This window comes from Felis catus, chromosome C1 (assembly GCF_018350175.1).
Source record: "Felis catus isolate Fca126 chromosome C1, F.catus_Fca126_mat1.0, whole genome shotgun sequence".
NCBI classification, from domain to species: Eukaryota; Metazoa; Chordata; class Mammalia; order Carnivora; family Felidae; genus Felis; species Felis catus.
The window spans coordinates 25,249,970-25,275,755 of record NC_058375.1 but is presented as its reverse complement, the minus strand read 5'-3'; the positions used below and the strand labels follow the sequence as shown (position 1 = coordinate 25,275,755).

General features: G+C 47.9%; 1 protein-coding gene and 1 long non-coding RNA gene across 10 annotated transcripts in view; one reads left to right on the top strand and one right to left on the bottom strand.

The window, feature by feature from the left end:
- Window positions 1-25,786, top strand: part of PHC2 (polyhomeotic homolog 2) — a 116,265-nt gene that overhangs the window by 70,128 nt on the left and 20,351 nt on the right. For 5 of the 9 annotated variants that reach the window (XM_045035503.1, XM_045035507.1, XM_045035504.1 and 2 more), the window contains 4 exons: window positions 675-987; window positions 14,782-15,182; window positions 15,434-15,599; window positions 18,026-18,070. In XM_045035503.1, coding sequence (XP_044891438.1) covers window positions 675-987; window positions 14,782-15,182; window positions 15,434-15,599; window positions 18,026-18,070 — 925 coding nt within the window. Of the gene's footprint in view, window positions 1-674; window positions 988-14,781; window positions 15,183-15,433; window positions 15,600-18,025; window positions 18,071-20,041; window positions 20,276-25,786 lie in introns of those variants that run through there. The other 4 variants (XM_045035508.1, XM_045035506.1, XM_011284748.4 and 1 more) reach the window with 2 other exon arrangements.
- LOC109502216 lies at window positions 1,374-3,081 on the bottom strand. Its single transcript, XR_002160673.3, has 3 exons — window positions 2,650-3,081; window positions 2,357-2,548; window positions 1,374-1,657 (listed from the first exon to the last, which is right to left on the bottom strand). It is a non-coding gene; the product is annotated as an uncharacterized LOC109502216 (long non-coding RNA).

Below are 25,786 nucleotides of genomic sequence, written 5' to 3'. Positions count from 1 at the left end.
GCTGGGAGCACACAGATACTGCTGTGGCTGTAAAGATTCTATGGGCAGTGGGGCAGAACCCCCCACCCCCACCCCAGCTACAGAATTGGAGAGCGCTTGGTAGCCGAGATCATCAGATTTGTCAGAGCAGGTCTGGCACAGCCTCCGTACGTCCAGCAGAGGGCACCAGGGGCCAGGCTGAGTAAGCGCACGAATCCTGGCCTAAACCTTATTTATTCTGAGGACAAGATAATCCTTTGCCTGGTGGCTGTGCTGGTCAATTAACTTTCACTTCTGCCCTGGCCTTTTTGAGTATGGGAAGCCCCATGCCCCGCTGTAGCTGGGAATTCTTTCTAAATGCAATGCATCCCATCCTGATAGTTTGGGGGAGGAGAGGAGGTAACAAGGGAGAGAGAACCCGCCCCAGCCTAGACAGTCATCCCTTCTCAGAATTCAATTTCTTCTGCCGGTGGATGCAATCACTAGCACTCTTTCTTGTCCCCTTTAGAAACTCTACCTGCTCCTGGTTCCTTTTTCAGCCCCTAACTCATTTTCTCTCTTTCTCTCCGATTTTACAACCCACTATCCTGTATAGCCATTCCTAGGTCCATCCCTAACTCCTTCCCTATCTTAACTGTGTATTGTCGTTGCTCCTACCCACCTTCTCTGGACTCCTATAGACCCCTCTTTTCCAGGTACAGAACTTGACCCTCCGAACACAGCAGACACCAGCTGCAGCAGCCTCGGGCCCTACCCCCACTCAGCCTGTCCTGCCCAGCTTGGCCCTGAAACCCACGCCAGGTGGTAGCCAGCCTCTGCCTACCCCGTCACAAGGCAGAAACACCGCTCAGGGTTCCCCCGCAGGTGCCAAGCCTGGCATAAGTGACAGTGTGATGGAGCCACTCAAGAAAGGAGATGGTAACAACGGTGTGCCAGGGAGCATGGAGGGCCGGGCTGGGCTCAGTCGGATGGTGCCCGCTGTGGCTACCCACCCCCTCGTCGCACCAGGTAAGGGCTCCAGGAACAAGGATCCTATCCCTGAAAACTCAGGAGCACTACGGGGTAGGGGAAAACTTCCAAACGTTCCTTTTTCCCATGGACGTGCTAAGATACCAGCCCCATGTCTCTCTGGCCTCTTCCAATCTTGAGAAGTTCACCGGTTCCTGGTTCTGTACCAGGTCTCCTTCTAGCTTGAGAGAAGGAAGCCACATCATTTGGAATAAATGAGTCCTTCGCGATGGGCTTGAAGGTGGTGAATCTCGGAGCACACAATCATAGCTCTCAGCTGTGAGAGAGCGGAGGTTGGCAGCCGGACTATTTTGAAATTCTCTAAGTGTCAGCAAAAAGGACAGGGGCCAGCCAGATGCACGTAAGAACCACTCAGGGAGATGAGGAAGTGTGGGAAGTTGATTTTCTCATCATTCAACAGACATTTGTTGACTAATCTCTGCCAGTTACGTTGCCAGTTCTGGACATGCAGAGATAAATGAGACTCAGGCCCTGCCGTCCAGGGAGGGCCCTGTCTGGGTGGTAGACGAGTGCCGTGAAGTACAGTGTGGTAAGCGCCGTCATATCCGTGAGCTCTGGATACGCGGGAGCACAGGGGAGCTATCTAGCTCTGGGGAGGGGATCCCAAAAGGCTTGCCAATGAGGGCGACACTTGAGAAAAAAAAAAAATCTAGAAGATTAAAAAAAAACAACAACAAAAACCAGATTACTTGTGAGGCAGAATCTGTGGGGGGTTGGGGGATGACTCAGCATTCCCTGAGGCTAGACCTCTCTCCCGGCCTGCTAACATTCTCCCAGCCTTGCCTACCGTAGGCAGTCTTTCTTTAGAAAAGCTGCAGAGAGGGGCACCTGGGGGGCTCAGTCGGTTAAGCGTTAGACTTCCGGCTCAGAACATGATCTTGTGGTTGTGGGTTCGAGCCCCATGTTGGGTTCTGTGCTGACGGCTCAGAGCCTGGAGCCTCCTTCGGATTCTGTGTCTCCCTCTCTCTCTGCCCCTCCCCTGCTTGCACTCTGTCTCTTTCTCTCTCAAAAATAAATAAAGATTTATTAAAAATTTTAATAAATAAATAAACATGAAAAAATTTTTTTTAATTTAAAAAAAAAGAAAAGAAAAGCTGCAGAGAGCCTAGACTTACCAGTCTAGGGAATCAGACCAAGCTGTTAGACCATGGAAATACATATGGCGAGAGACCACGTGGCTTTGCATTAAAAAGAGAATCACCGTGGTCACACCCCTGAGGTAACCAGTGACCCTTTGTCCTCATCCAGACCACTTTACCATCCAATCTCACCTGCATTTTTTCTTTCTTGAGAACCTATGTATGCTGGTTACTGGATTAACCAAGATGGTCCAAATACACATCCTTACCTAAGGGAGTGTGCAGTCAAAAGGAGGGAGCCAGATATATAAGCAAATCCGTTCAATTTCATAAATTCTATTATAGAGTAAGTCCAAGGTAGATATGGGCACACATGGCCAGCTCACTGCCGGGAGCATGGGCCAGAGATCCTGTCCCTCGGAGAAGATGGCACATGAGTCTTGAAGCATGAGTAGTTCACCCTACAGACAAAGTCGGGGGAGGTATTTAAGACAGAGGAAAGCACAAGTCCAATGTCATGATAGTGAGCAAGGCAGAATCTGAGCTAAAGTCCTTTATTTACCTTTTTGAGGTTTCAAGGACAAATGGTTAGTTAATCTCTGCCTTCTGACAGTCACTGCTAAGCTGAGGAAGGCAGCCCCCTACCGAGGCCTCACTGCCCTGTGATTCCAGATGTTTCTCACCGGCTGGCATTGCTTTCTTCAGAGGTTAGTCCAGCCTGTTCTTACAGAGAAACAAACTAGGCTCAAAGGGTAAAGGCTGGAGATCTTATAATGAGTTGACAGCAGCTTGGACTAGGGCAAGGACCCCAAATCACCACTTCACCCTTCCCATTCAAACTACAAACTCTACTTCCTGAGAACCCCATTCCCACCCAAGCCAAAATGTAGCCTCTCCCCAGATCTAAGCCAGCCCCCTAGATTCTAAGGACCCTTCAAAAGAAAGGCCAGTTCTTGAGTTCTTCCTAAAGGTGCTAGGCAACCCTGGAATCTCAAGAAAACCGGGAAGAAAGGGGACCAGCACTGATAAAACATCTACTGTATACTAGATTATACACTAAGCATTTTTTTAAGTTCATTTATTTATTTTGAGAGAGAGGAAGACAGCGTGAGTGGGGGAGGGGCAGAGAGTGGGAGAGAGAGGATCCCAAGCAGGCTGTTCGATCTCATGAACCATGAGATCGTGATGTGAGCCAAAACCAAGAGTCAGATGCTTAATCAACTGAGCCATGCAGGCACCCCCATACCCTAGGCATTTTTATGCACACCACCCCTTTTCAGCTTCGAAAGAACCCAGTAAGGTAGCCATGTTTATCCATTTCGGATAAGAAGACTAACCCAGAGAAGTTGCCCAAGAACTTACTACATAAGCCACTCAAGGTCACATAAGTAGTAAGTGGCAGAACCAGGAACCAATTCCGTGGCTGGCTTAGCCAGATTCTGCATTTTTTTAAAAATGTTTATCTTTGAGAGAGACAGAAAATGAGCAAAGGAGGGGCAGAGAGAGAGGGAGACACAGAATCCGAAGGCTCCAGACTCCGAGCTGTCAGCACAGAACCCGTGGGGCTCGACCCCACAAACCGTGAGATCATGACCTGAGCCAAAGTTGGCCACCTAACCACTGAGCCACGTGGGCACCCCCAGATTCTGTATTCTTAATCATTAAGCCATATTTGCCTCTTTCATTTCTTATAGTAATTTGGGCCTTTCCTAGGCCTTTCCTGTACCTGATCCCAAGCTCAAAGAGTCTGATGGTTCTAAATTCTGCAATTTACAGAGTCTAGTGGGAGGCTTTCTTCTCTTGAACCTTGTAAAGGTGAACACCAGTGAATTACAGGCTGAGGTCCAGGGCCTCAGGCATGGCCTGGGATTAGGGTTATGTGTGTATACGCAATACAGAGAGCAGTGGTTCCACAGAACTTTCCTATGGAGCAGCTGGGAGCCGTATCTAGACCACACAAATCGGTGGGCTTTGCATGGTTTCTGCCTCCTACCGGCCCCTCCCATTCTTTTTTCCTCCTTCTACCCCTTCCTCTCTGTAAGCCCTTGGTTCCACTGCCCCACCCCCACCTCCTAAATGGAAGGCAGTGGGGAGGGTTAGGATACCCTGGATCCTCTCAGGGCCTCTGGAACAAAAAACAAGATGGAAATAATCCCTATGACCTGGTGGGGGCAGCCTGAAGCAGCACCTGCCCTGGGTCCTGGGTCCCCAGGCAGAGGTAACTTCTGGCCTCCTGCCCAGCCAACCCACTGCAAAGGAACGGAGGGATCAGAGCATGTGCGCATGCGTGTGTGTGTGTGTGTGTGTGTGTGTGTGTGTGTGTATGAGAGAGAGAGAGAGAGAGAGAGAGAGAGAGAGAGAGAGAAAAGGGGGGTGGTAGGTTTTGTTGGTTATTGGAGCATTTTCAAGCTGGCTGGCTGGTTGCCCCCAGGGAGAATAACCAGTGGAGACCTATGGTGAGGGGCAGTGGGGGATCATAGCGGAGAGGAATGTGTCCCCCTGGGGGCCGTGTCCTCCCAGAACAGGCAAATGCTGTAGTCCCAGCTGGGACTGCTCCCACTGACAGCTGTTTGGGGGCAGAGCCCCTCCCCCATGGCTCCCTGCTGTTCCTGCTCCTGTCACCTTGGCAACCAGCTTCTTTAGGATCTGCAAATAGAAAAGGTCCCTTATGCCCTGAAAAGGGGTGGGTTGGTAGGTGGGGGGAGGGGAGTAAGGGGTGGAGAGCAGAGCCTAAGAGGTTGGGCTTTCTCGGAAATTCAAGGATGGAACCAGGGAGGGCAGAAGTAGGGCAGGCGGCAAGGTCCAGTAGGCCTGGCCTCCAGGGAAACCGAGTCCTGAGGGAGCTGGGCCACAGCAACTCACAGTAGGCTTGGTTCTTGGAGTCCTCATTCTAGGGGATAAACCCAGGACCTTGGGTGCACACTCAGGCCCAAAGGTGAGGAGAAAGTTGCTGACCAGGAGATAGATGCTGTGAAAAAAAGAGAACTGACAGATCATGGAAAAATTCTAGACCCTCTTCCCACAATTGTGCTCCAGATGCCAGGTCTTTGTTCTGTCTCCTCATCTCTCCTCAGGTCTCATCAGAGGAGAGAAAATTCTCTGCTGGGAAGGCCTGCCACATAGCGGCTTTGTTTCATCACAGAGAGGGGTTTGTGTCAGGGAATAGTGATTTCTGTCTGCGATAGGCCTGACAATGTGATGCTTGCTGATTCTAGGACTCTTGGGGACCCCATTTCTCTCCCACAGCAGCTGCCAAACTGTGAGGTAGACACTTTTACTTAGAGAATCCAATAAAAAACAAAATATACAAGTGGGCTCATTATCTAGCTGGAGTCAAAATTTGCAACAATTTGATGTTAAATATCGTGCAATCAGCCATGAAGGTCATTTCTACTATCCACTGTAGGACCAAATTTAGATTACCAAGAAGTTCCTCTTATGTCAGGAGAAAAAATCTAGAGGGTATCAGTGGAGGAGTTTTATAGTTTGCTTAACATACCTCATCGTGGGTGCGCACGCTCACGTGTGTGTGTGGTAAGAGACAGAGACAGAGAGGCAGAGACAGAGGAAGAGAGTACCAGCTGTGATACACAAAGGGCCTTGGAACTGTTGAGCCTTCCTCCTTTCCTGAAATCCTTCACCCCTAGGCTCCCGTTTGATTACTTCCATGGATGGATTGTTGCCAGCAAATAGTAATACTTACCAGCTAATGAACAACGGTGTCCCAGGCACTGTACGAAATACCTCACCTACATACCTCATTTAATCCTACCGGTGATTATTCCATTCCCCAGATGAAGAAGATATGGCTCAGAAAGACTAATTAACTGTCGTCCCCAAATAGTTTCTCTCTGTCTCTTTAATTGTTGAGTTCAGCTCAATAAATACTCATTTAGCACCTATTATGTGCCAAACATAATGCTAACCATATGGGAGTTGCAGAGATGAACAAGAGTTTAAATTCTAATTGGGGTTGTGGAAATCTGAGTTGTGCCTGAAAAATGGGTAAGTTTCAAGAACGGAACAGAAGGAGGATGATCTCAGCTGGCACTGGCAGGCACCTAAGCCCAGAATGGCCGCGTGTGCTTGTGACCATCTGTGCGTGTAGGTGGGGCCTGCCCCTCCCTCCTTTTCCCTTGCCCCACTGCCATTAGCTGTGGGACTCCCAAAAGACTCAGCCCTGTCCTCCTGGTGTTTTACTCCAACACTTACCCCCTCAAGGAGCTTGTCTGTTCTTACATTTCAGACACCTACCACCTGTCTGCAGGTGACTTCTCAGTACGGTCCATCCCTGTCTTTCTTCCCCCTCCCTGTAGAGTTCCTGTCTACAGGATATTCCCCCTTGGATATCACCCCACCTGCATACACATCTTTAAAATTGACAGAATTCGTAAACAAAACAACAGCAAAAACCTGGATGTCTTCCTCTTCAGGAGGATCCCCTTTCCCAGTTTCCCGGCCACCACGGCCATAGCCGTGAGCTACTCTTATACCCCAGGCTCACGGCCTCAGGGTTATAGTGACTTCATTTTCTTCCGCCGCAGAGGCAGAGTGTTATAATGGGAAAAGCATGGGCTTCAGAGTTAGATCTGGTTTCAGACCCCAGCTTCCCCACTTGCTAGTTTTATGACCATCATCAAGTTACTTAATCTCTGTAAACCTCAATTTCCTCACCTATAAAACAAAGATGACTGCACTTCCCACAGGCTGTAAAGATGAGTGCAGTGGGCTGCAGAGGTGACCAGCACAGAGTAGGCTTGCGACAGGTAGGAGCTCCTTTTCCCCCTCGGTCCCACCTTCCATCACCACCCAGCTCACCACCAGGCGTTGATGATCCTTCCTCTGTATTGGCTCCCTGCTTCCCTCCAGGCCTGCTGCCTGTAAAAGGCTTAACTGATGGTCAGGAATCCCTACCCACAGCTGCTAGAATCGTCTTCCTCAGAGACCGTTATTTCTTTCTTGTTCAGAAACCTTCACTGTGTCTTTGTTTCCTACTTTATCCATTGCAATGCCTAGCCTGTAGGAAGGACTCGATAAATAGCATGTTAATGACTTCTGATAAGACTGACTCTGACTCCATGGGGGCTGGCAAGACCCTCCCCACATTGCCTGATGAACCACTCTAATCGCTCATGGCTTCCCTACACGGATCTCCTGTCTCCTCGCCCCCACTCCTACCCTTTTGTGACTCACTTGACCTGTCATGTACCTTTTACCTCCCTGCCTTCTGGTATAACACTCCCTCGTCATTGGCCTTCCCTCCAAGATTACCTCCAAAGGTCTGAGCAGCCTCCAGCCACTATTCCAAGGCCAAGGCTTGCCATTTTCCTTGGTGCCTACTGACTTGAATTATTCACTTGCCCATCAGCATTTTTGAGTGTTGTGTGTAAGGCGCCATGCCTCATTTGTCAAGTAAAGTCAGTTTTCCCTTAACGCACTGCATTGCAGAAGCCAAGTGGAAACCAGTCTCAGTTCTTGCTTGTAAAATGGGAACACTGCCCGTTTGCTTCATAGCCTCATTGTTATGAAGACATGAGATTCAGATTACAAAAATGCCTGGAGAGGTTCAAAGCGACATGCAAATAGCAGATCGTATTTGAAGAATAGCCTCCATCTGATAAGCATCTACTAGGTCTGAGCAAAAGCAGTAGACCTTTTTGTAATTCAAACATAATATTCCAGGGCACATGGGTGACTCAGTCGGTTGAGCGTCCGGCTCTTGGCTTAGGCTCAGGTCATGATTTCACGGTGCGTGAGTTCGGGCACCATATTGGGTGCCTTCGTTGACAGTGCAGAGCCGGCTTGGGATTCTCTCTCTGTATCTCTCTCTCTCTGCCCCTTCCCTGCTCACTCATTCTCTCCCTCTCTCTCTGCCTCTCCCTTGCTTGTGCTCCCTCTCACTCTCTCAAAATAAATAAACTTTAAAAAGAAACTTAAGATTCCATGTGATGCTAACATCTACTCTATGTGGTATATATTACCACTTACAGAACAGGAAATCAAGATGCAGGGAGGTTAAGCAATCTGTCTAAGGTTGCGCAGTCTCCAGGTGGCAGAACCAAGATGCAAACCCAGATCTGACTCTAAAATCCACGCCATTAGCCACGTACCCTGTACTGCCATCCCTCTGCCAAGGGTCGGGTCGGGGCAGAGATGCAGCAACCAGTTTCTTTATTAATGTTCCAAGCGGCCTTATTAGGAATTCTGCTCACAGAGGATATTTGGTAGTTTTGCCAGATGCTGCAGAGCGGGCCGAAAGACATCAAGGCACAGGCAGGCCACCAGAGAGTGCCCCAGCAGTTGGCAGTCCTGTTTTTATAACCTAGTTTCTTCTTACAGGGAAACTTCCCTTAGTCTCCACTTTCCCCCTCAGACTCGTGGTCCTCACCACCAAGGAACCACATCAGAGAAACTTCGTGTGGCTGCTGCTTTAGGTTTCTCCAAAAGGAGCCTCCGTGTCTGTGTGTGCGTGGAGCTCTGACTCTAACGTCAGCCTCAATCTCAGTTACCCTCGAGGCCTGATCCCATGAGATCTCTTCAGAGAGGAGCAGCCTCTGGCGGGTGCTAGCATAATCTAGAAGCATCCTAAAACTGCCTCCTCTTCTGGCCCCTCTTCTATAGAGGCCCTGAGTTCAGCTGTACGGGATGCCCTACAGGTGCCTGAATGCACCAGGGTATCTTAAGGCTCCGGGTCCCCCACATACTATTCCTTTTGTCACCTTCTTAACTCTGAGTCATCTTTGTTTTTTAATTTTTTTGAAGTTTATTTATTTATTTTGAGAGAGAGCATGCGCGCCAGTTGGGTTAGGGGCAGGGAGAGAGGAGAGAGGGAGTGAATCCCAGGCAGGCTTCTTACTGTCAGCGCAGAGCCTGACACGGGGCTCGAACCCACAAGCCGCGAGATCCGCGAGATCACGATCTGAGCCGAAACCAAGAGTCAGACACGTAACCGACTGAGCCACCCAGGCAGCCCTTAACTCTGAGTCATCTTAAACGTTGCTTCTGGGAAGCCTTCTCTGCCCTCCTCAAGCTGAATCCCCATTTCTGTGTTCTTGATATCCCGTGCTTCTCTCCTATCGTCACATTTACCAAGATACGCCGAGTAAACACCTCTTTTGCTAGACTATAATGTATCCTAGGGACCATGTTTCAGCCAGCACCAAACATAGTACTTGCTTTGTAGAAGGTGCTTGCTAATGTTTGCCGAGTCAATGAATGGTTAAAAGCATCTCTTCATTTTCTAAACCGTGAAGAGTAGTGGACAGCAAAGAATTATGTCATCCTCTCTCACAGGTATCCCTCCCTCACCCAGAGACCAGGTAACTCCAGTAACTCGAGTCCATTATAGCAGAGTCCTAGAAAAATAAGTATACAAGAAAGCCTGCAACCCATGAGGAGATGTTCAATATATTTTGGGACAAGCTTCCATATATTTGGGGACAAGAGTCTCAGCATTTCTGGGGCAGTGGGCTGTTTCTTGCATACTTGAAGCCTTGAGATCAATAGAGATTAATTATTGATGAATTCTGACAGTGGATGCAATGAAGGGGGCCTGCCAGTAATCCCTCCTGCCTGGGGGACCTTAATCCTCTTGTTGCTAACAACCAACTGGTTTGGGGCAGTGAATTGGCCTCTTGAGATTCTAAGCAGTGTTCAAGGTTGGAGCACCAGACGGGAAGATGAGCATGGGCTAGAGTCTCTCCTTCTAGCTTACATGTGACCGCAGGGCACGGCAGCGCAAAGCAGAGAGACCTTGGTGTAGTTCAGAGAAAGGGAAGAGTCCCCCTGGCTGTAAGGCCTCTCTCTTTCTGGGCTCTAATTTGTGGAGGCCCTGGGCCTGCCTCTCCCATGCTCCATAACAGAAAGGGCTGATGGGGCCTTCCAAACTGATGGGGCCTTCCAAAGTGGTGGTTGAGGTCCCTTGGAAGCAACCCTTTGCTCCTTAGGAGCAGTGGACTTCACAGCAGGAGGGGATGGGGGAGCCACAATGGGTGCAAGGGAGAAATGAAGTTACTGGGCATTAGGAAAAATTAAGAAAAGAAAAAAGAGACTTCTGTACATTAACATTTCATAAACTAATATGCCCCATCCTAGCTGTAGGGAAGAGGGGCATGGCCTGCTCCAGTATCATGGCTGCAATCAGATATTACCCTCGCCACCCCACACTGAGTGGGAGGGCATGGCAGAGGGAGAAGCATTCATTGATCTTACCGTGATCACCAGCAGACGTTCGCTAAGCATCTCCAAACATCTGGAGTATCATGTCAGACAATGTGGAAGGTGAAAGACACATAAAAATCATCCAGCTAAATTAAAGCACATATCTTTAAAAAAAAAAAAACATTTATCTATTTTTGAGAGACAGAGCATGAGTGGGGAAAGGGCAGAGAGAGAGAGAGAGAGAGAGAGAGAGAGAGAGACATAGAATCCGAAGCAGGATCCAGGCTCTGAGCTGTCAACACAGAGCCCGACGCGGGGCTCAAACACGCGGACCGTGCAATCATGGCCTGAGCTGAAGTCAGATGCTTAACCGACTGAGCCACCCAGGTGCCCCAAAAGCTCATCTCTTAAATTAAAAAAAAAAAAGAAAAGAAAAAGAAACAGAGAACATGCCTTTGACTGAAAAGGATAGTTGGATAGATAGGAAGTACACACACAAAAGAGTAAAAGTATTGCCGTTTCATTTAATCTAGGACACCACTGATTGTGAGGTGTGGCATTATTTTACTAAACTCTAAGGACGAAAAGCACTGCCATTGAACCAACAGCAACCGCGACACGCATGCCAATTTAAGGGATGTTATGTTAAAATGAGAAGGGGAATAAGAATCAATTTTTAAGAATCAAGGAAATACGTATACAAGATAGTACATGTTAAATCACAAACGAATCCAAACAAACAATAAAAACTTTCAGGAATTCTGAGGGAAAACCCATAATTGAGGGTTAAGGCAAAGAGGGAGACAACAGGAGCTGAGCCTGAGCCAAAGAAGCTTAAGCCTTGGATCACTGAAGCAGGAGGGCATTCCAGAAAATGGAAGCACTGAAATCAAAGCCAAGCAGGCACGCTAGGATATGACGTTTTATGGACAGCAAGTAGAGCAGTTGGGGTGGGTTGTGAGTCAGTGCAGGAAGGTAGTGAGCGGGGGTTGGACAGGAAGAGGGTCTTCAATAAACCAGGGTGCTGCTTAAACTAAAATGATCTGTGGGTTTGTATCCCTCTCATCCATGCTCTGGTTCTGAAGAGGAAAAGTTCTGTGGAACAAACAGAGTCCCACCATGTTGTCATTCATTCATTCATTCATTCATTCGTTCATTCCCCAATACTGATTGAGCATCCACTAAATCCAAGGTTCTTTGGATGAAACAAATGAATCCCATAAATTCTGCCTCTGAAAGGAGATAAGTCATTTACTGAAATAACTATGAAATAGGTATCATCATTACCCCTTTTAAAGATGGTGACACAGAGGTTCAGAGAGGTCAAGTAACTTGCCCAGCAGTGTACTGCTGGTAAGTGGCAGAGCTAAGATTCAAATCCGAGCACTTTGACTCTAGAGCTTATCCTTGACCGCTGGACACGCTGCATCTCTGAGGGCCGTGCAAAGCAGAGGGATCTTGGTGTAGCTCAGAGAAAGGGAAGAGTCCCTTGGCTGTAACGGCAGGGAAAGGATGACGCGGGTTTGATTTGTGTGACACTCTAAGCGGGATGAGACAAAGCACAAGTTCTGTACAGGGGACAGTGAGTAGTAGATTGCTCTGATCAAAGAAATAATAAAAATTCAAAGGTTGTAATGAGATCTTGAATGCCAAGGGCTTTAGACAACAGACAAAGGAGGATCCCCGATGGCTTTTAATCGGGGGTCAGATCTGTGCACTAGGAAGATTAACTTGCAAAAGGAAGATTACTTGGCAATCCATAAGACGGATTATAGAGAGAAGAAACAGGAATCAGAAAGACCAATTAGGAAGTCATTGCAATACTTTACATAAAAGGACTTTTGACCCAGGATAATGCCAGAGCTAAATCATGGTCTTTGCTTTTTATTAACCTCAAAAGGTTACGGGTGTACACTCCCCCAAAATACCTTCGGTCTTTGATCTGTGAACTCATCTACGCCTTCATGAGCCTTGTTTCTATCCCTAGCATACGCTAGCATCATCTGTTCTAAAACAATTCATCCAGTTTTTCCAGGAGCAGCGTAGAGGGGAGAGAGTGGGCCGGACGGGGAGGCCCTGGGATAGAGGGCGGCAGGCCGGCGGTGTCTTTTCCAGTCTTGTCAGGCAAAACGCGATTTTCCCTAACTGTACTCTGTGCGCTAGAGATCTAGAACCCTTTTCCTCTCGAATCTTCTCACCACCTTATAAATCCCCAATTTTCAACTACTTTCCTACGAGAGCCACCCTCATCAGATTAGAGCTGGGAGAGACTCATGCGCTCACCTTGCCCAAACCTCCTGTTTCAGATAAAACTCTGAGTCCCTGAGAAGGAACAGGACCCGCCGTGGGCCACACAGCCAGGGAGTAGCGGGACACGCTACTGATGCTCGGCTCCCTGCCCTGCACCTGCGCCAGCTCTCACCTCACAGGGGCAACCCGTGGAGCGGCTGTTCCCAGGGCAGGAATTTGTGACTTTGTACTGAGAGACAGAGAGGTTTGCTTGCTTTTTCAGTGATAATGCCCATCCTTCTACAGGTCTTTTTGGCCCCTCGAGCCTAACAGGGCACCACGTGGCCTCTTTGGTACCTCTCCAGTGACTTGTTGACAGTCATCTTAAAAAGTCCTGATTGTTTAGTTTGCCTGATTAACAATTCTGATTGTTAAGTTTTGTGCCATTCAATGTGGAATTGGGAGACAAGGCTAAAGTTGGAGGCAGGGGCAATTTATAATCACCAAATAAATGCCTACTGGCAATTTCCATCTGGATGTTCCACCACCACCCAAACCCAGGAAGTTTCTCTAAAAGCCACATTGCCTTCCAGAGTTTCCCTCTTCTGTATTCACTGTCATCCAGACTATAGCCTGTGGGCTGTCCCTTTTCCCTCTCTCGGCCTACAGCAGTCAGCCACCATGGGCCGCCTTGTTTTCCTTTAACACCTCTTGTTTCCCTCCCTTCCCTTCCCTTCCCTTCCCTTTCTTTCCCTTCCCTTCCCTCCCCTTCCGTTCTGTTCCATTTCCTTCCATTCTGAATGGCATTCTCCTTGGAACTCTGTGTTGGGCTGTGATGAGATAGTGTGTGTAAATCGACAAACTTTAAGAAAGAAGCACCCCCCCCCCACACACACACACACACATGCTCTGAAATCTGTTTGCTTTGCACCTGTAAGGATCATAGGATCCTTTTAAAATGTTAGCTTAGGATCCCAAGTTTGCCTTTATCCTTGTTGCCTTTATCCTTTGGTTGTAAAAATGCATTTGTGAGCTTCCAGCTGTGACCCTGTGTATTTGTAAGACACAGCCCCTCTCTGGTGGCTCCCCTCCAGCTGCAGAGCCTTTGTGGAGGGCCACCGTGAGGCAAGACACATTCAGCTGAGCTAGCTGCCCTCATGCTAGGCTCGCCTGGATGCTGCTAGACAGAGTGAGGAGGAAGGACAATCAATCTCCGAGCTGAATTTCTGAATCCCTAGTGTATACAAGGCATGAGCTAGACGCTGAACAGATTACTAAAAAAGTATAAGAATCCTCACCTCCAAGAGAGGGCCTGGTTAAAATGGGAGAAGAAAATGCTAGTAGCACATGACAACAAATGGATTCCAGTTCAGGACAAGAAGTTTATTTCCTTAGCACCCATCTGATGTCAGGCATTATTCCAGGCTCTGGCTAAAGAGATACAGAATAGTTTCTGACCACAAGGAGTTCATGATCTTGAAGGGAAGGGAGCTAAGAAGAACTTACAATGCACTGTGATACACATTCTTATGGTAGATGTATAAGTCCAGGATGCTTTGAGAACCGAGACCAAGATTGAAATCATTTTAATTATAGCTAGAAATGATTGAGCACGACCGTATGCCAGGCACTGTGCTATGAACAGTATGTCACTTGTTTTTCTCATTATATTCACACAGTTTTTTTCTCATTTCATCCTTACAACAACTTTCTGGGCAGGAACTATTTTTATTTCTGACTTATAGAGAAGGAAGCCGAGGCCTAGAGAGGTTAAGCAGCTAGCCCGAGGTCCCTCTGTATATAACAGAAGGAACCAGAAGTCCAGCCCCCATCTATGTGAATTGGCTCTTCCTGGAGGAGGCCCAGCCTGAGCAGAGCCAGAGGGTGTGAATGAACAGACAGAGCTGGGCTGGGCGATGGGGGGGCCACACAGACCATAGGCTGGGAGGAAAGTGAGCCAAGGGCACAGAGGAGAGAGAGCACACGGCACCCTGTAGAATCCAGTGTTCCTCTGACCAGCAGGCATGGTCCAAGAAGGCTTCACAGAGGAGGTGAGCTTTGCTTTGGGCTTTGAGGGGCAGCCAGAGGGAACAATGTTGCAGCACAGGAAGAAGGCGAGGAAACAGAGACAGCTGCGCCGTGCCAGTGGCCAGGCAAGGCTCTAGGTGAAAGCTGAAAGAGATCAAAGCAGGAGACCTTGAGTTTGGGAAGCCATTGTGATATGGAGGTGGGAGGGGCACAGTTGGGGACACAGCAGAAGATGAGGTCAAGCCGTGCCCCCTGACCTGCTCTTTCCCCCCTTCAGCCTACGCTCAGCTGCAGCCCCACCAGCTTCTCTCGCAGCCGTCCTCCAAGCACCTGCAGCCCCAGTTTGTGCTCCAGCAGCAGCCACAGCAACCAGCTCCACAGCAGCAGCAGTCACGGCTCCAAGCCCAGCCCCAGCCCCAGCTCGCCTCGGTCCCCCCCAGCCTGGCCCCGCAGTCCAGCCCCGAAGCCCATGCCATGCCACTAGGCCCAGTCACACCCGCCCTGCCGCTGCAGTGCCCCACGGCCAATCTGCACAAGCCTGGCAGCGCTCAGCAGTGTCACCCTCCCACGCCAGAAGCTGGGCCTCACAATGGATACCCTGAAGGCCTGGCCCACACCCCTCGCAGGCTCCAGCATGCTTCGGCTGTCATCTTACAACTGCAGCCCGCTTCACCAGTGGTGAGTAAGCCAACGCCGGGGTCCGAGGAGCAAACGGGGAGGACAGCTCGGGCAATCCCACAGCCCCCTTTCGGATGTGTTTTTGTCAAAGTCCTCTCTGGGTGTTCCAAGAAAGTAAAGGGACCCCTCCCTAATTTGGGGCTGGCTGAATCTTAAAGTCCTCTCCTGCTACCCCAAATCCTCAGAAGACAGGGCGTATCCAACGATGTAGAGGCAATTTATGGGATGATCTCTGTCTTGTCCCTTAACAGCCCCAGCAGTGCACCATGGATGACTGGAAGGAGGCGGTACCTGGGGAGAAGAGTGTGCCTGAGACTCGCGCTGGCCCATCACCACATCCCCAGGCGATCATCACGGCCATGCCTGCAGGCCTGCCTGCCCCCAAGAGCCCTAGTGTCCAGCAGTCCCCAGCTCACGGTATGAAGTGGGGCGGGGCCCTCGAGGGAGGGGAGAGAGTTGGCTTTCCTTGCCACTCCCTGGCACATTTCAGTTGGGCGTCTGGCATGGGCAGGTAAACCATTGCGAGCCCACGAGGCAACAAGGGAGCTGGGTAGGTGAAAACAGAGAGGGGGAAATGGGAAGATGAACCAAAGCTAAAGAAAGGGGACACAGAAGATATAAAAGGATAGAGAAAGGAAAGTTCAAAGTTCTAGACCCAGACTCTGAGACCTACATGTCACTGCTGTCAGATATGTTTGCATATCCATATGCCAAGCTGAGGGTTCAGGCAGGTCTCCAGTTCTCTGCTTCATTTGGTAGGAGAGGGAGTTCTTGAAATTGGAAATATGACAAATGGCTGCCGTAGATCAAAGATACGACAAATGCCTAGGGGGAGCTAGAAGGGGATTCAGAATGAGTTCAGCTCGTGGAAAGCATCTTTGAAAGAACTGCCCAGCTCTGGGATCCCCAAGAGTCTGTGAGTGCCCAGTGACAAGTGGCCCTTCTCCACGACTGGGTTTCAATCGGAGGATCCCTCTACCCTGATGGGAAAGTCACAGCATAATCTCTGACTTCACAGCAGTCCCTTTGCCTTCCTTCCCCTCCCTGCTGGTGTGCACAGCAGTCTTGGCCCGGATCTGTGACATTCTGAGCAAGTCAAGGAGGCAGTTCCAGTCATCAGACTAGGTGTGCGCTGGGAGCCGGGGTGGGGAGAGCCAAGAGACAAAGAGCATGGGAAGTCAGGAGGGAGAAATGAGAAGAAAAGCACTTGGGGACAGAGTAGGGGAAAGGGCTATGAATGTCCTAGAAGGAATAGAGGATGGGATCAAGGAGAGGAAAAGCGAAAAGAATGTGGAGAAAGAACATCAGGAAAATTAAAAGACAGGAAGGAGGTTATCCGTTCTCTTGGCACACTTGCAAGAGTAAGGGGTTCACCAATTTGAAAAGCAGCCCATTTCACTGTGGAATCGCTCTAATGATCAAAAAGTTGCTCTTCAAATTGAGCCCGAACCAGTTCTCCTGGAACTTCCACTACTGGCTGTGAATTGTAACAGAGTCCCTCTCTGGCAGTGTCTGGAGACAGTTACCATGTCTCTTTCCCCTCCCTCCCATTGAAAAAAGGAAAATCTCCAGGCTTACATAGCTGAGATCTTTTGCTTTTTTTTTTTTTTTTTTTTGTTACCCATCCCGTGTCAAGACCTCCCATTCCCACCATCTGGTCATTCTTGTTTAGCCACATTCTACCTTTTCATTAATTCTCCCAAAGTGTGAGCCCCAAAATTAAGCACAGTAATTCCAAACATAAAAAGCCACCAGCCACCATAAGTTGGCACCTGGACCTAGCTTTATAAGCCTTTCAAGGGGCAGGACTGTTTCCTATATCTGCACGGTATGGTAGGGGGGGAACTGACATTTGTTTGAACACCTATTGTGTGGCAAGGACTGTTCCAAGATTTTCCTGAACTCAACCCATGATACCCCTGGGAGGTCAATATTATTGTTCCCATAATTCAGAGGAGGGAGTAAAAGCCTGCAGAGGGTCAAGGTCCCACTGCTATTAAAGTGCAGTGCCCTGACTCTGGCTCCAAGTATAACTCCCTCACCTTCCTTCATTAGCATGATACACCCAGAGCCCCACATTAGCTCCTCAGATGCAGGGGAATGGCACCCTTGGTTCACCGAGCACTGAATCACCTGAATTCCAGAGGGTTGGGTTTGGGGTTTATTTTTTAGTTTGTTTTTGAGGTTTCTTTTTACATGGGCTGCTATCATTCCAGGTCTCCTCACTCTCAAACTTGTACAATTTATATTTTGAGCCAAAATATAGTTAATTATATCTGTTAAATGTTATTTTTTAAAAAAAAAATTTTTTTTCAATGTTTTTTTTTATTTATTTTTGGGACAGAGAGAGACAGAGCATGAACAGGGGAGGGGCAGAGAGAGAGGGAGACACAGAATCTGAAACAGGCTCCAGGCTCCGAGCCATCAGCCCAGAGCCTGATGCGGGGCTCGAACTCACGGACCGCGAGATCATGACCTGGCTGAAGTCGGACGCTTAACCGACTGCGCCACCCAGGCTCCCCTGTTAAATGTTATTTTGTGAACTCAGCCCATAGTTCCTGCCTAGCCAGAAAATAGTGATAGTTAATAGCTAATATTTACTGAGCCTTCTCTGCCGGACTTTTTGTGTATTTCCTCATTTAATCCTGACAGTAACCCTCTGAGACAGGAACTTTTATCATCTCCATTTTAAAGATAAAACAGAGGCACAGAGAGGATAAGGGAAGGGGCAGGAATGTTTTATATCTGAATTTTGTTATTCATTATATTAACTCCTCTGCTTAACTTTGCCATCTGTAAATTATATAGCATGTTCTCTTTGTCTTTAACCAATTTGCTGATAGAAATATTGACTAAGACCCGACTGAGGACGCATGCTCTGTCTGCAGGTTGGTGATAACATACATTCTTTGTTCAAGTACATCTTATCCCACAACTCCTAAATGAACTGACATTTGCCTAGCTTTCTCTATCTTCTCTATAAAGCTCTCAAAAATCTCTTTCTGAAATCTATACATATAACAAGCATCCTGTTCCTGAGGTACTGTCTCTTGAGAGAAGTAAGCTTTGCACAGTGGAAACTATTGTCAACCACCCAAGTCTTAAATGTTTATCAATTCTGTATATGTTTGCATGCCTGCTCCATGCAAAGCACCGTGGGATGGGAAGTAATATATAGAGAAATAAGGTCTGTACCCTACGTTCAAAGAGCTTAAGTTCTGTTGGGAAAGATGAGAAATGCACAGGAAGGAAACATACAATAAAAACCAAAATGTGATAAATGCCATAGAAGGATTATATGTAAGTGCTTTAAAAGTTAAGAGGGAAAAGTTACTACCACGTAGAGATTATCAGGGTAGATCACTGGGAGGAAGTGGCGTTGTTCTAGAGCAAGGGTTGGCAAACTACATCCCAAGGGCCAAATCCATCACAACACAAGTTTTTGTAAACCATTGAACAATGGTTTTTACGTTTAAAAAGTTTTTTTTAAGAATCAAAAGAATACTTCATGATATGTGAAATTTATATGAAATCTAAATTTCAGTGTCCATAAAGTTTTATTGGAACACAGCCACACTTATTCATGTGTGTCATGTGTCTATGGCTATGTCCTGCTACAACAGCAGAGCTGAAGAGTTGCAACAGAAAAAGTATATCCTGCAAAATCTAAAATATTTGCCATCTGGTTCCTTAGAGAAAAAGTTTGTTGACCATTTGTTCTTGAATCCAGAGTTTGAAGGATAAGTGAGACCTAGACATGCAGAGTTGGGGAAAGGGCAATCTAGGAGGGACTAGAGCAAGTAAAGTCAGGGAGGCAGGAAAGTAGAAGTCGAGTATTCTATCCTATGTTACCTTTGTTTATAAGTGTAAGAAAGGAGGTTTGAAAATTCAAAGAAAAAAAAAGGAATAAGGAAAAGAGGGAGTGAAGTAAACAGAGCATATAAAATAAATGTAAGACGCAGGAACAAAGAAAGAGGGATGAGGCCTGAAGGAAAAAGGCAGTGGGAGGGGAGAATACGAATGCCAAGAAAGGCAAGAAAATGGGAAAATGTTGGGAATAGAAAGAAGTCAAGCATGGAGAAAGAAGTTCGTGTCATCTATTCCTGATAAAGCTGGGGGGGTGGGGTGGTGAGAAGTGTTGAGTCACCCTTGTACATCTTTGGTATCCCCTGCAGCTCCTAGCGTTATCTACTGACTAGGAATGTGCTTGCCACGACAATTCAGTTTAACTCAGTGTGGTTTAGGAAGAGAAGTAACATTTATTGGGCTCCAACTGTGTGCCAAGCACTGCAGGCAATTTGAGTAAATGTCCTCACTTAACCTTCACAGTAAGCCTAAAGAGTAAGCATTATCCCCGTTTATGGAGGTGTAACTGGGTCACTTTGGTCATTACTTAACATCTGTGATCCTCAGTTCCCAGTGGGGAGAATAATGACTACTTGTAGGGTTATTGTGAACCCTAAGTGGGAATGCATGCGCGTAGGGCTTGACACACTACTGCTAGTCATTATTATTGCTCCGAATTGGCGGGGCGGGACTCCACAGTCCACCACCGCACTGGGGACTTCCGACGGGCCGAGCGGCGCTCGCCTCCCTAAATCGAAAGCCCAAGTCCCTAACCCGCCGCCGGGCTGGAGGCGCCTTCCGGAGGGCGCGGGGCGGGGCCGGCGCGGCTGCACAAAGGAAACGCGCGGCCCGGCTTCCGCGCCGGCGCCCCGCCTCCCGGAGGCCCCGCCCCGCATGACCCAGGCCCCGCCCCGCGCCGCGCCCCGCCCCCGGCGGAGGCGGCCGCGGGAGCCCTGCCGGGACGCGCCGCATTGTCTCCGCGGCGGCTGCAGCCCTCGAGCGCCCGCCGCGCGCGCGCAATCCGGCCGCCGCCCGCGCCCCCGCCCCGGCCTCGCGCCCCCGCCGCCCTTTGTTGACGCCGGCCGGGCCGGTGCGGTCGGATGCGCCGCGGCAGCCCCGGGCCCCGGCTCGGAGGCTCCCGGCGGAGAGGAGGCGGCCCGCCCGGGCCCGGGACCCCGTGCGAGGCGGCGCCCGGCCGAGGGGCTGCGTAGGCCCCGCCCGGCCAGGCCCAGCCGGGCCCTGGACAGGTCAGTGTCCGTGGCGGGGGAGGGGTTCACGCCAGGAGGGGGCCCGCGGCCCGCGCTCGTCGCACTGGAAACCGGGCACCGCCCTCCGGTGCCACTCCCGGCCCGGGCCTGCTCGGCTGCCAGGCCGTGCCAGCCCGCGACTCTCGCCCTCTCGGCGCCTGGGAGGTGCCCTCTGCCTCCCCCGTCGCCGGGGACCCTGCCTGCCCCGCACTCCCCCGGAAGCCGCTGTGTCAACCTGGGCGTGCCGAACGCTTCCGTGTGTCCGCGCCCCTGCCCCCGGTCCCCGCGCACCCCACCCCCACCCCCGTCCTCCGGGGACGGCCATCCACCGGGGGATGGACCGGTCGTTTAGGGCCAAGGCTGCTGCCGTCCGCCGCGCTCTGTTGGTAGGGGACTGCTTCGCTTGGAGGGCCTGCCGCTTCGCTGGAGAGTTTTGTTTTTAATCTAGTTCAGTCTCACGAGGTTTTTAATTGGATGGAAAGGGACAAGCTGTTCTGTGTCTGTCCTGTCTTCCATTTTTAGAAGAGCGTTTTCTCCCTTTCTGTGCCAAATGAAGGTATACTGAATTGTGGATTCTTTACATAAAAATCGGGATTTGCGAGATTCTGTTTAAATTGAAGTCCGCAGAGAGGGGAATAATTTGCCCAAGGCTAGGTTGCCATTAGTTTAATGATGAAACTACCATCTGAACTCCTGGCCCCTGACTTCTATATCGTTGGATACCACCAGTCAGTGCCAGTGATCCCACCTCTTCGTCCCTTCCCCACTCCTGCCTTCGATACCTAAACAGATTTCAGTGACATACTTTCAGTTCTGATCAACTTTCCTTTCCTGCCTACTCCATAGCCAGAATGTTCCCCTTCTTCCAGTGCGGTCTACAGACACACTCCTTTATTCTTTTTCCTGCTTTACAAATCAGTGACAGCTTTCCCCTTAGATGTCTCCCATCCTAGGGCTCTAATCCCCTCCATTAGCATATTGGGCCCAGAGGATCCCTTGTTGTGAAATAAGCAACCGACCTAAATCCACCATATGTCCCCGATTTTTCTAGGACAGCCCCAATTTAGAATCTTCCATTCCATTGTCTATCAGCCCAAGTGTCTTGGTTTTTGGTTTAGAAAATAATGTCACTTTAACTGTATCAGACCCTGCTGTCCTGGCCTTTTCCAGCCATTTGGCTCTGGGGCATAACTGGGTAATCCAATTATCATTCACCTGGGATTTTTCTTCTCCTCCTGAGTCAACCCAAATGTTGGAACTGCCAGGATTCCTAGGTGAGTCTGAAAATGACAGGCTAATGAAGGAAAGAAATTCCTTGTTGCACCTATATTTCTGCCTCCCTGCCCTCCCCATCTTTTATTCCAGTACAGGGCAGCAGACCTGTGGCAGTGTCTGTGGATTAGGGCTTAGGTTTAGGTCACAGGGATGTAGGGTTTCATATCATTCCACTGTAAAATAGGAAGAAAGTAACTAAGTGTGTTGATTATAGGGCAGAAGGTTCTGTCGGGAATCTTAAGATGCCTGCACAGCTAAGTACTTTTGGTTTCACCCAGATTAACACACTTTTATTAGGTTCCTGCTTCATGTAAAGCCTTGCCCTAGGTACTGTGGAGAATATAAAAGTGATTTTCCCACGTAGCCCCCAACATCTGGATCTGTATTTGGAAATATCCACCCTTTTTGAATCAGCTGATAAACTGTTTCTCACTGTTTCTGTCCCTAAATTCCAGTCCCTGCAAGGCAGGAACCAAAGTTTCTGGTTTGGCTCATTCCCAGGGGCTGGCTTGTTTCACAGAGGGTCCAGCAGATGGGTAATGGTGCTCTTTTGGCACCTGCCCTTTCCAGGCACTCTTCATCATGGGAGCCCTGCCCACCCAAGATCTGTTTCTAGGCTTGTCTACACACACTGGGAAGGATAGATGCCTTTTCCCCTCCAACCTTAATCTTGAGAAAGTAGGTGGTTTCTTGGTCTGTATTTCTGTTGTTCTTGAGTTGGTTTCTCAGTTACCCAACTGTGTTTTGCTTGAGCAGTCTCTCCTGTTGTCTCTCCTGTTGTTTTTTTTTTTTTTCTTTCCTTTTTTAAAGCTGTTGTTTTACTGAGATGTGGCACATAGATGCTTCAGGAACATTGGTATTTCATCGTGTACTCACTGCCCAGCTTTTTCCAGTTCTCTTCCAGGTCCTGACATAATTTCTAATTTACCTTTGTCAAGCACACTCAACGTCTATTATTTCCACTTCCCTCAAAGAAAGGAGGAAACTCCAGCTCTTCTTCCTCCTGTCCCTGTAATGATTCTCCTGGCTGTAGGCCTCGTCAGCTATTGCTTCTCTGCCTTTCAGTAGAGGATAACCTTTTAGGAAGCTGTTGTTCTGCTTCTCTGGACATAAGTCCTCTGTCACTGACTTTCTAGTCTAAGCTGATTGAACCTGAGACTTCTGTTCCTGCCACCAAGACCCCCTCCCCCATCTATGACCCTGTGCCTGTTACTCACTCTGGCTCAGCCCCAGAATCCACTCTTTTTCAGACCACATCCTTCTTCCTGCCTTACTCATTTCCTGTCTCAGATACTTGGGATCCTTTAGTTCTGATCTTTCCAAGGGAAAGAGAATAAACTAAGAGAAGAGGAATACATGGATAGATGGTCTTATAAACTTGAGCTGTTCCTTCTCTGGTCTTTTCACACTCTCACATAGGCTGTCCCCTCCCTAGGTTTTCTTGTTTAAGAAAAAAAGAAATGATGACTGTCTCAGAATTAAGAATCAACACGTGTGAGTTCATGTCTTTTTGTCTTTTTTTTTTTTTCTACTGTTGTGAATGTGGAAAGACAAGAACTTATCCTCAGACTCATCCTCTAAGTTTCTGCCCTCCTTTGGGCTGTGGGCCTCAGGCTAGCCATTTGGTAACCATTTGCCAAATAAAGTTCACCCACATCCTATCAGAGTCCCTTGCTGGATCAGTAAACCAAAATAAAATTTAAATTTACAAAACTAGGGAGTGCAATGGTGGTTCGAGTTCTGATAGTGCTGCCCCACGCTAGTAGGCTTTTTACCAAGGGTTTTACTTCCCCCCCTCTTCTTTGAGTCATTCCAAGTTTATATTAAAGTTTCTCCCAGCTATTCAATGTCATTTGATCTCCAGACAGACTTGGTCCCGCCCTCAAAAAGATTCTCTTCTGAAAAGAAATATCTACTAGAGAGGAGAGTCGGGAAATGAAGATAAGGAGTCTCCATGAATGATATTTTCTCTTTTATTCCCTTTTTTTTGAGCCATTTGGCAACTGGAAGATGAAGATGATGACTTTCTGTGGTCAGGAGGAATGTCACCAAAGTGGCTGGAGAGAGGATGCTATTGTGTTTTCCACCCCCGTGGAAAAGCAGGCTGGGGACTGCTGCCTTATGCAATCTGCCCTCCTGAGGCCTTTGTGCCAGTAACAGAAATGACTCTCTCTGCAGTGACTTGGCACCTTGTTTGTTGGAAAACATGGCTGGACTACCCCTCAAAGTGGATGTATGAACGTGTGTAGCTTTAGGTTTTAAGAGCTTCTATGGCATGGTTCAGACTATAATGTGAGTCACCATTTAAAGCTTCTGCTGTGTTTTATGTTAAAAAACTAAGAAGTGTGCCTATTTAAGATTACTTATTCATCTCTCGAATAGATGCAGGTTTCATTTTGAGCACTAACTTCTTTCAGAATTTCACTTGGAATTACTAGTTACATCAGACCACTGATTTGAGAAACTCAGAGGCAGACCACCTTGAATTCAACTTCATGACACTTGAGGAGTGGTTAGGAAACTAATCAACCATTTGTTTATCCAAGACAAAAACCTTAAAGATTCTGGATTTTGTCCCATCAGTAACAAAAGTAGAGAATGATAGACGCAGCCAAGCAATGGGCTGTTTTATAGTTAAGCAGGAGTTATACAGTTACGAATGTTAGGGGTTTTTTAAAAATTTTTTTAATGTTTATTCATATTTGAGAGAGAGAGAGTGCGAGCAGGAGAGGGGCAGAGAGAGAGAGTGAGAGGAAGATGGATGATCTGAGGTGGAAGCGGACTCTGTGCGGACAGCACAGAGCCCGACGCAAGGCTTGAACTCACGGACTGTGAGATCATGACCTGAGCCAAAGTCGGGTGCTTAACTGACTGAACCACCCGGGCGCCCACCAATGTTAGTTTTTGAAGATAGAAGGTGTAGTAAGAGCCATAACGCATAATTTAATACATTGTTGTGTGATTCATCCTAAGATCATCTCAGCCAGCATGGTAAACTTAACAGGTTTTTTTTTTCCTTCCCCTTCCAAATTATTTATAGTTCGTGAAAAAGGATGTGCTTTTCTTTCAATTTCCAGATAATTTTTTTTTTTTTTTTTAGTTTAGATAAGTCTAGAAGAAGAGCACATTCTTTCTGCATTGCCAGAGAAAGGATTGTTATTAAACAGGGATTGCCAGTTCTGACATAAGTTCAGATGTTGAAGAGTATTGCCATTTACTATTAGGACAGCCTTTAGAGCAAATATCTGTTTTCTGGATGATTTTCTCCTCAGCAGAGAAATTTATTATAGCTTCTCTTAAAAAGAGATGACTGTCAGATGGAGTGTCCTAACCAGCTCTTCCCCAGTAGATTAGGAGGACCGGGCTTGACACTGAAGATCGAGACTATTGGCAAGAAAATGAGAGCTCATGACCACTGGGGGTTATTGTTAAGGCCCTAGCTGCATGGCTGTTATGTCTCAAATACTGTATAATTATCCCTAGTTACTGATATCTTGAGCGTATTTGAAACCATCCGTATGTGACCTAAATCCATACAATCCAAATCTATATTAATCCAGTCTATACTAAAACATGTTTAAAACAGTCAAAGCAAATGACACTTCAGATAGAAACAAAATTAATACCAGTCAAATACTGTTTTTTTTTAAAAAAATCGATTAAGTCTATATTTTCAGGTCTCCAGTGGTCAGTATTAATCTGTTCTGTCAGCTGATTGGTAGGATAGGAAGGTGATTGCAGACTTGGACAATGGTTTTAGGAACAGAGTGATGTTTTCCAAGAGCAGAAATGATCGGGAGGATTGGTTTGCAAGTTAATATCATCATCCCATTATATAGATAAGACAGCTGAGGCTTAGTTTTTTCCCCCTCTCTCTGTCTCCCTCCTCCTCCTCCTCTTCCTCTTCCCTCTCCCATTTATCTAAGAATATTAGTGCTCCTGCACTTGGTAAATAAATAAGCATATCAGGCAACATAATGGCCTTTACTTTTATCAACCTGAAAATAATTAGAGAATTCACTAAATATCTCTAGTCGTTTGTGTGTCTTTTTTTTTAACAACTGGATTTAACAAGAAATCCATCTTCCATAATTTTACCTTCAGCCTTTAACTTCTTTCCACAGGCTAAACTGCCTTTGTAGTTTAGTTGCTCCAAAGTTATCTTTTCTGGTTTCTGGGGTTCTGCACTTCTCTGTGATACCCTGGGACTCCTTACGAAAGAACTGTGTACAAAGG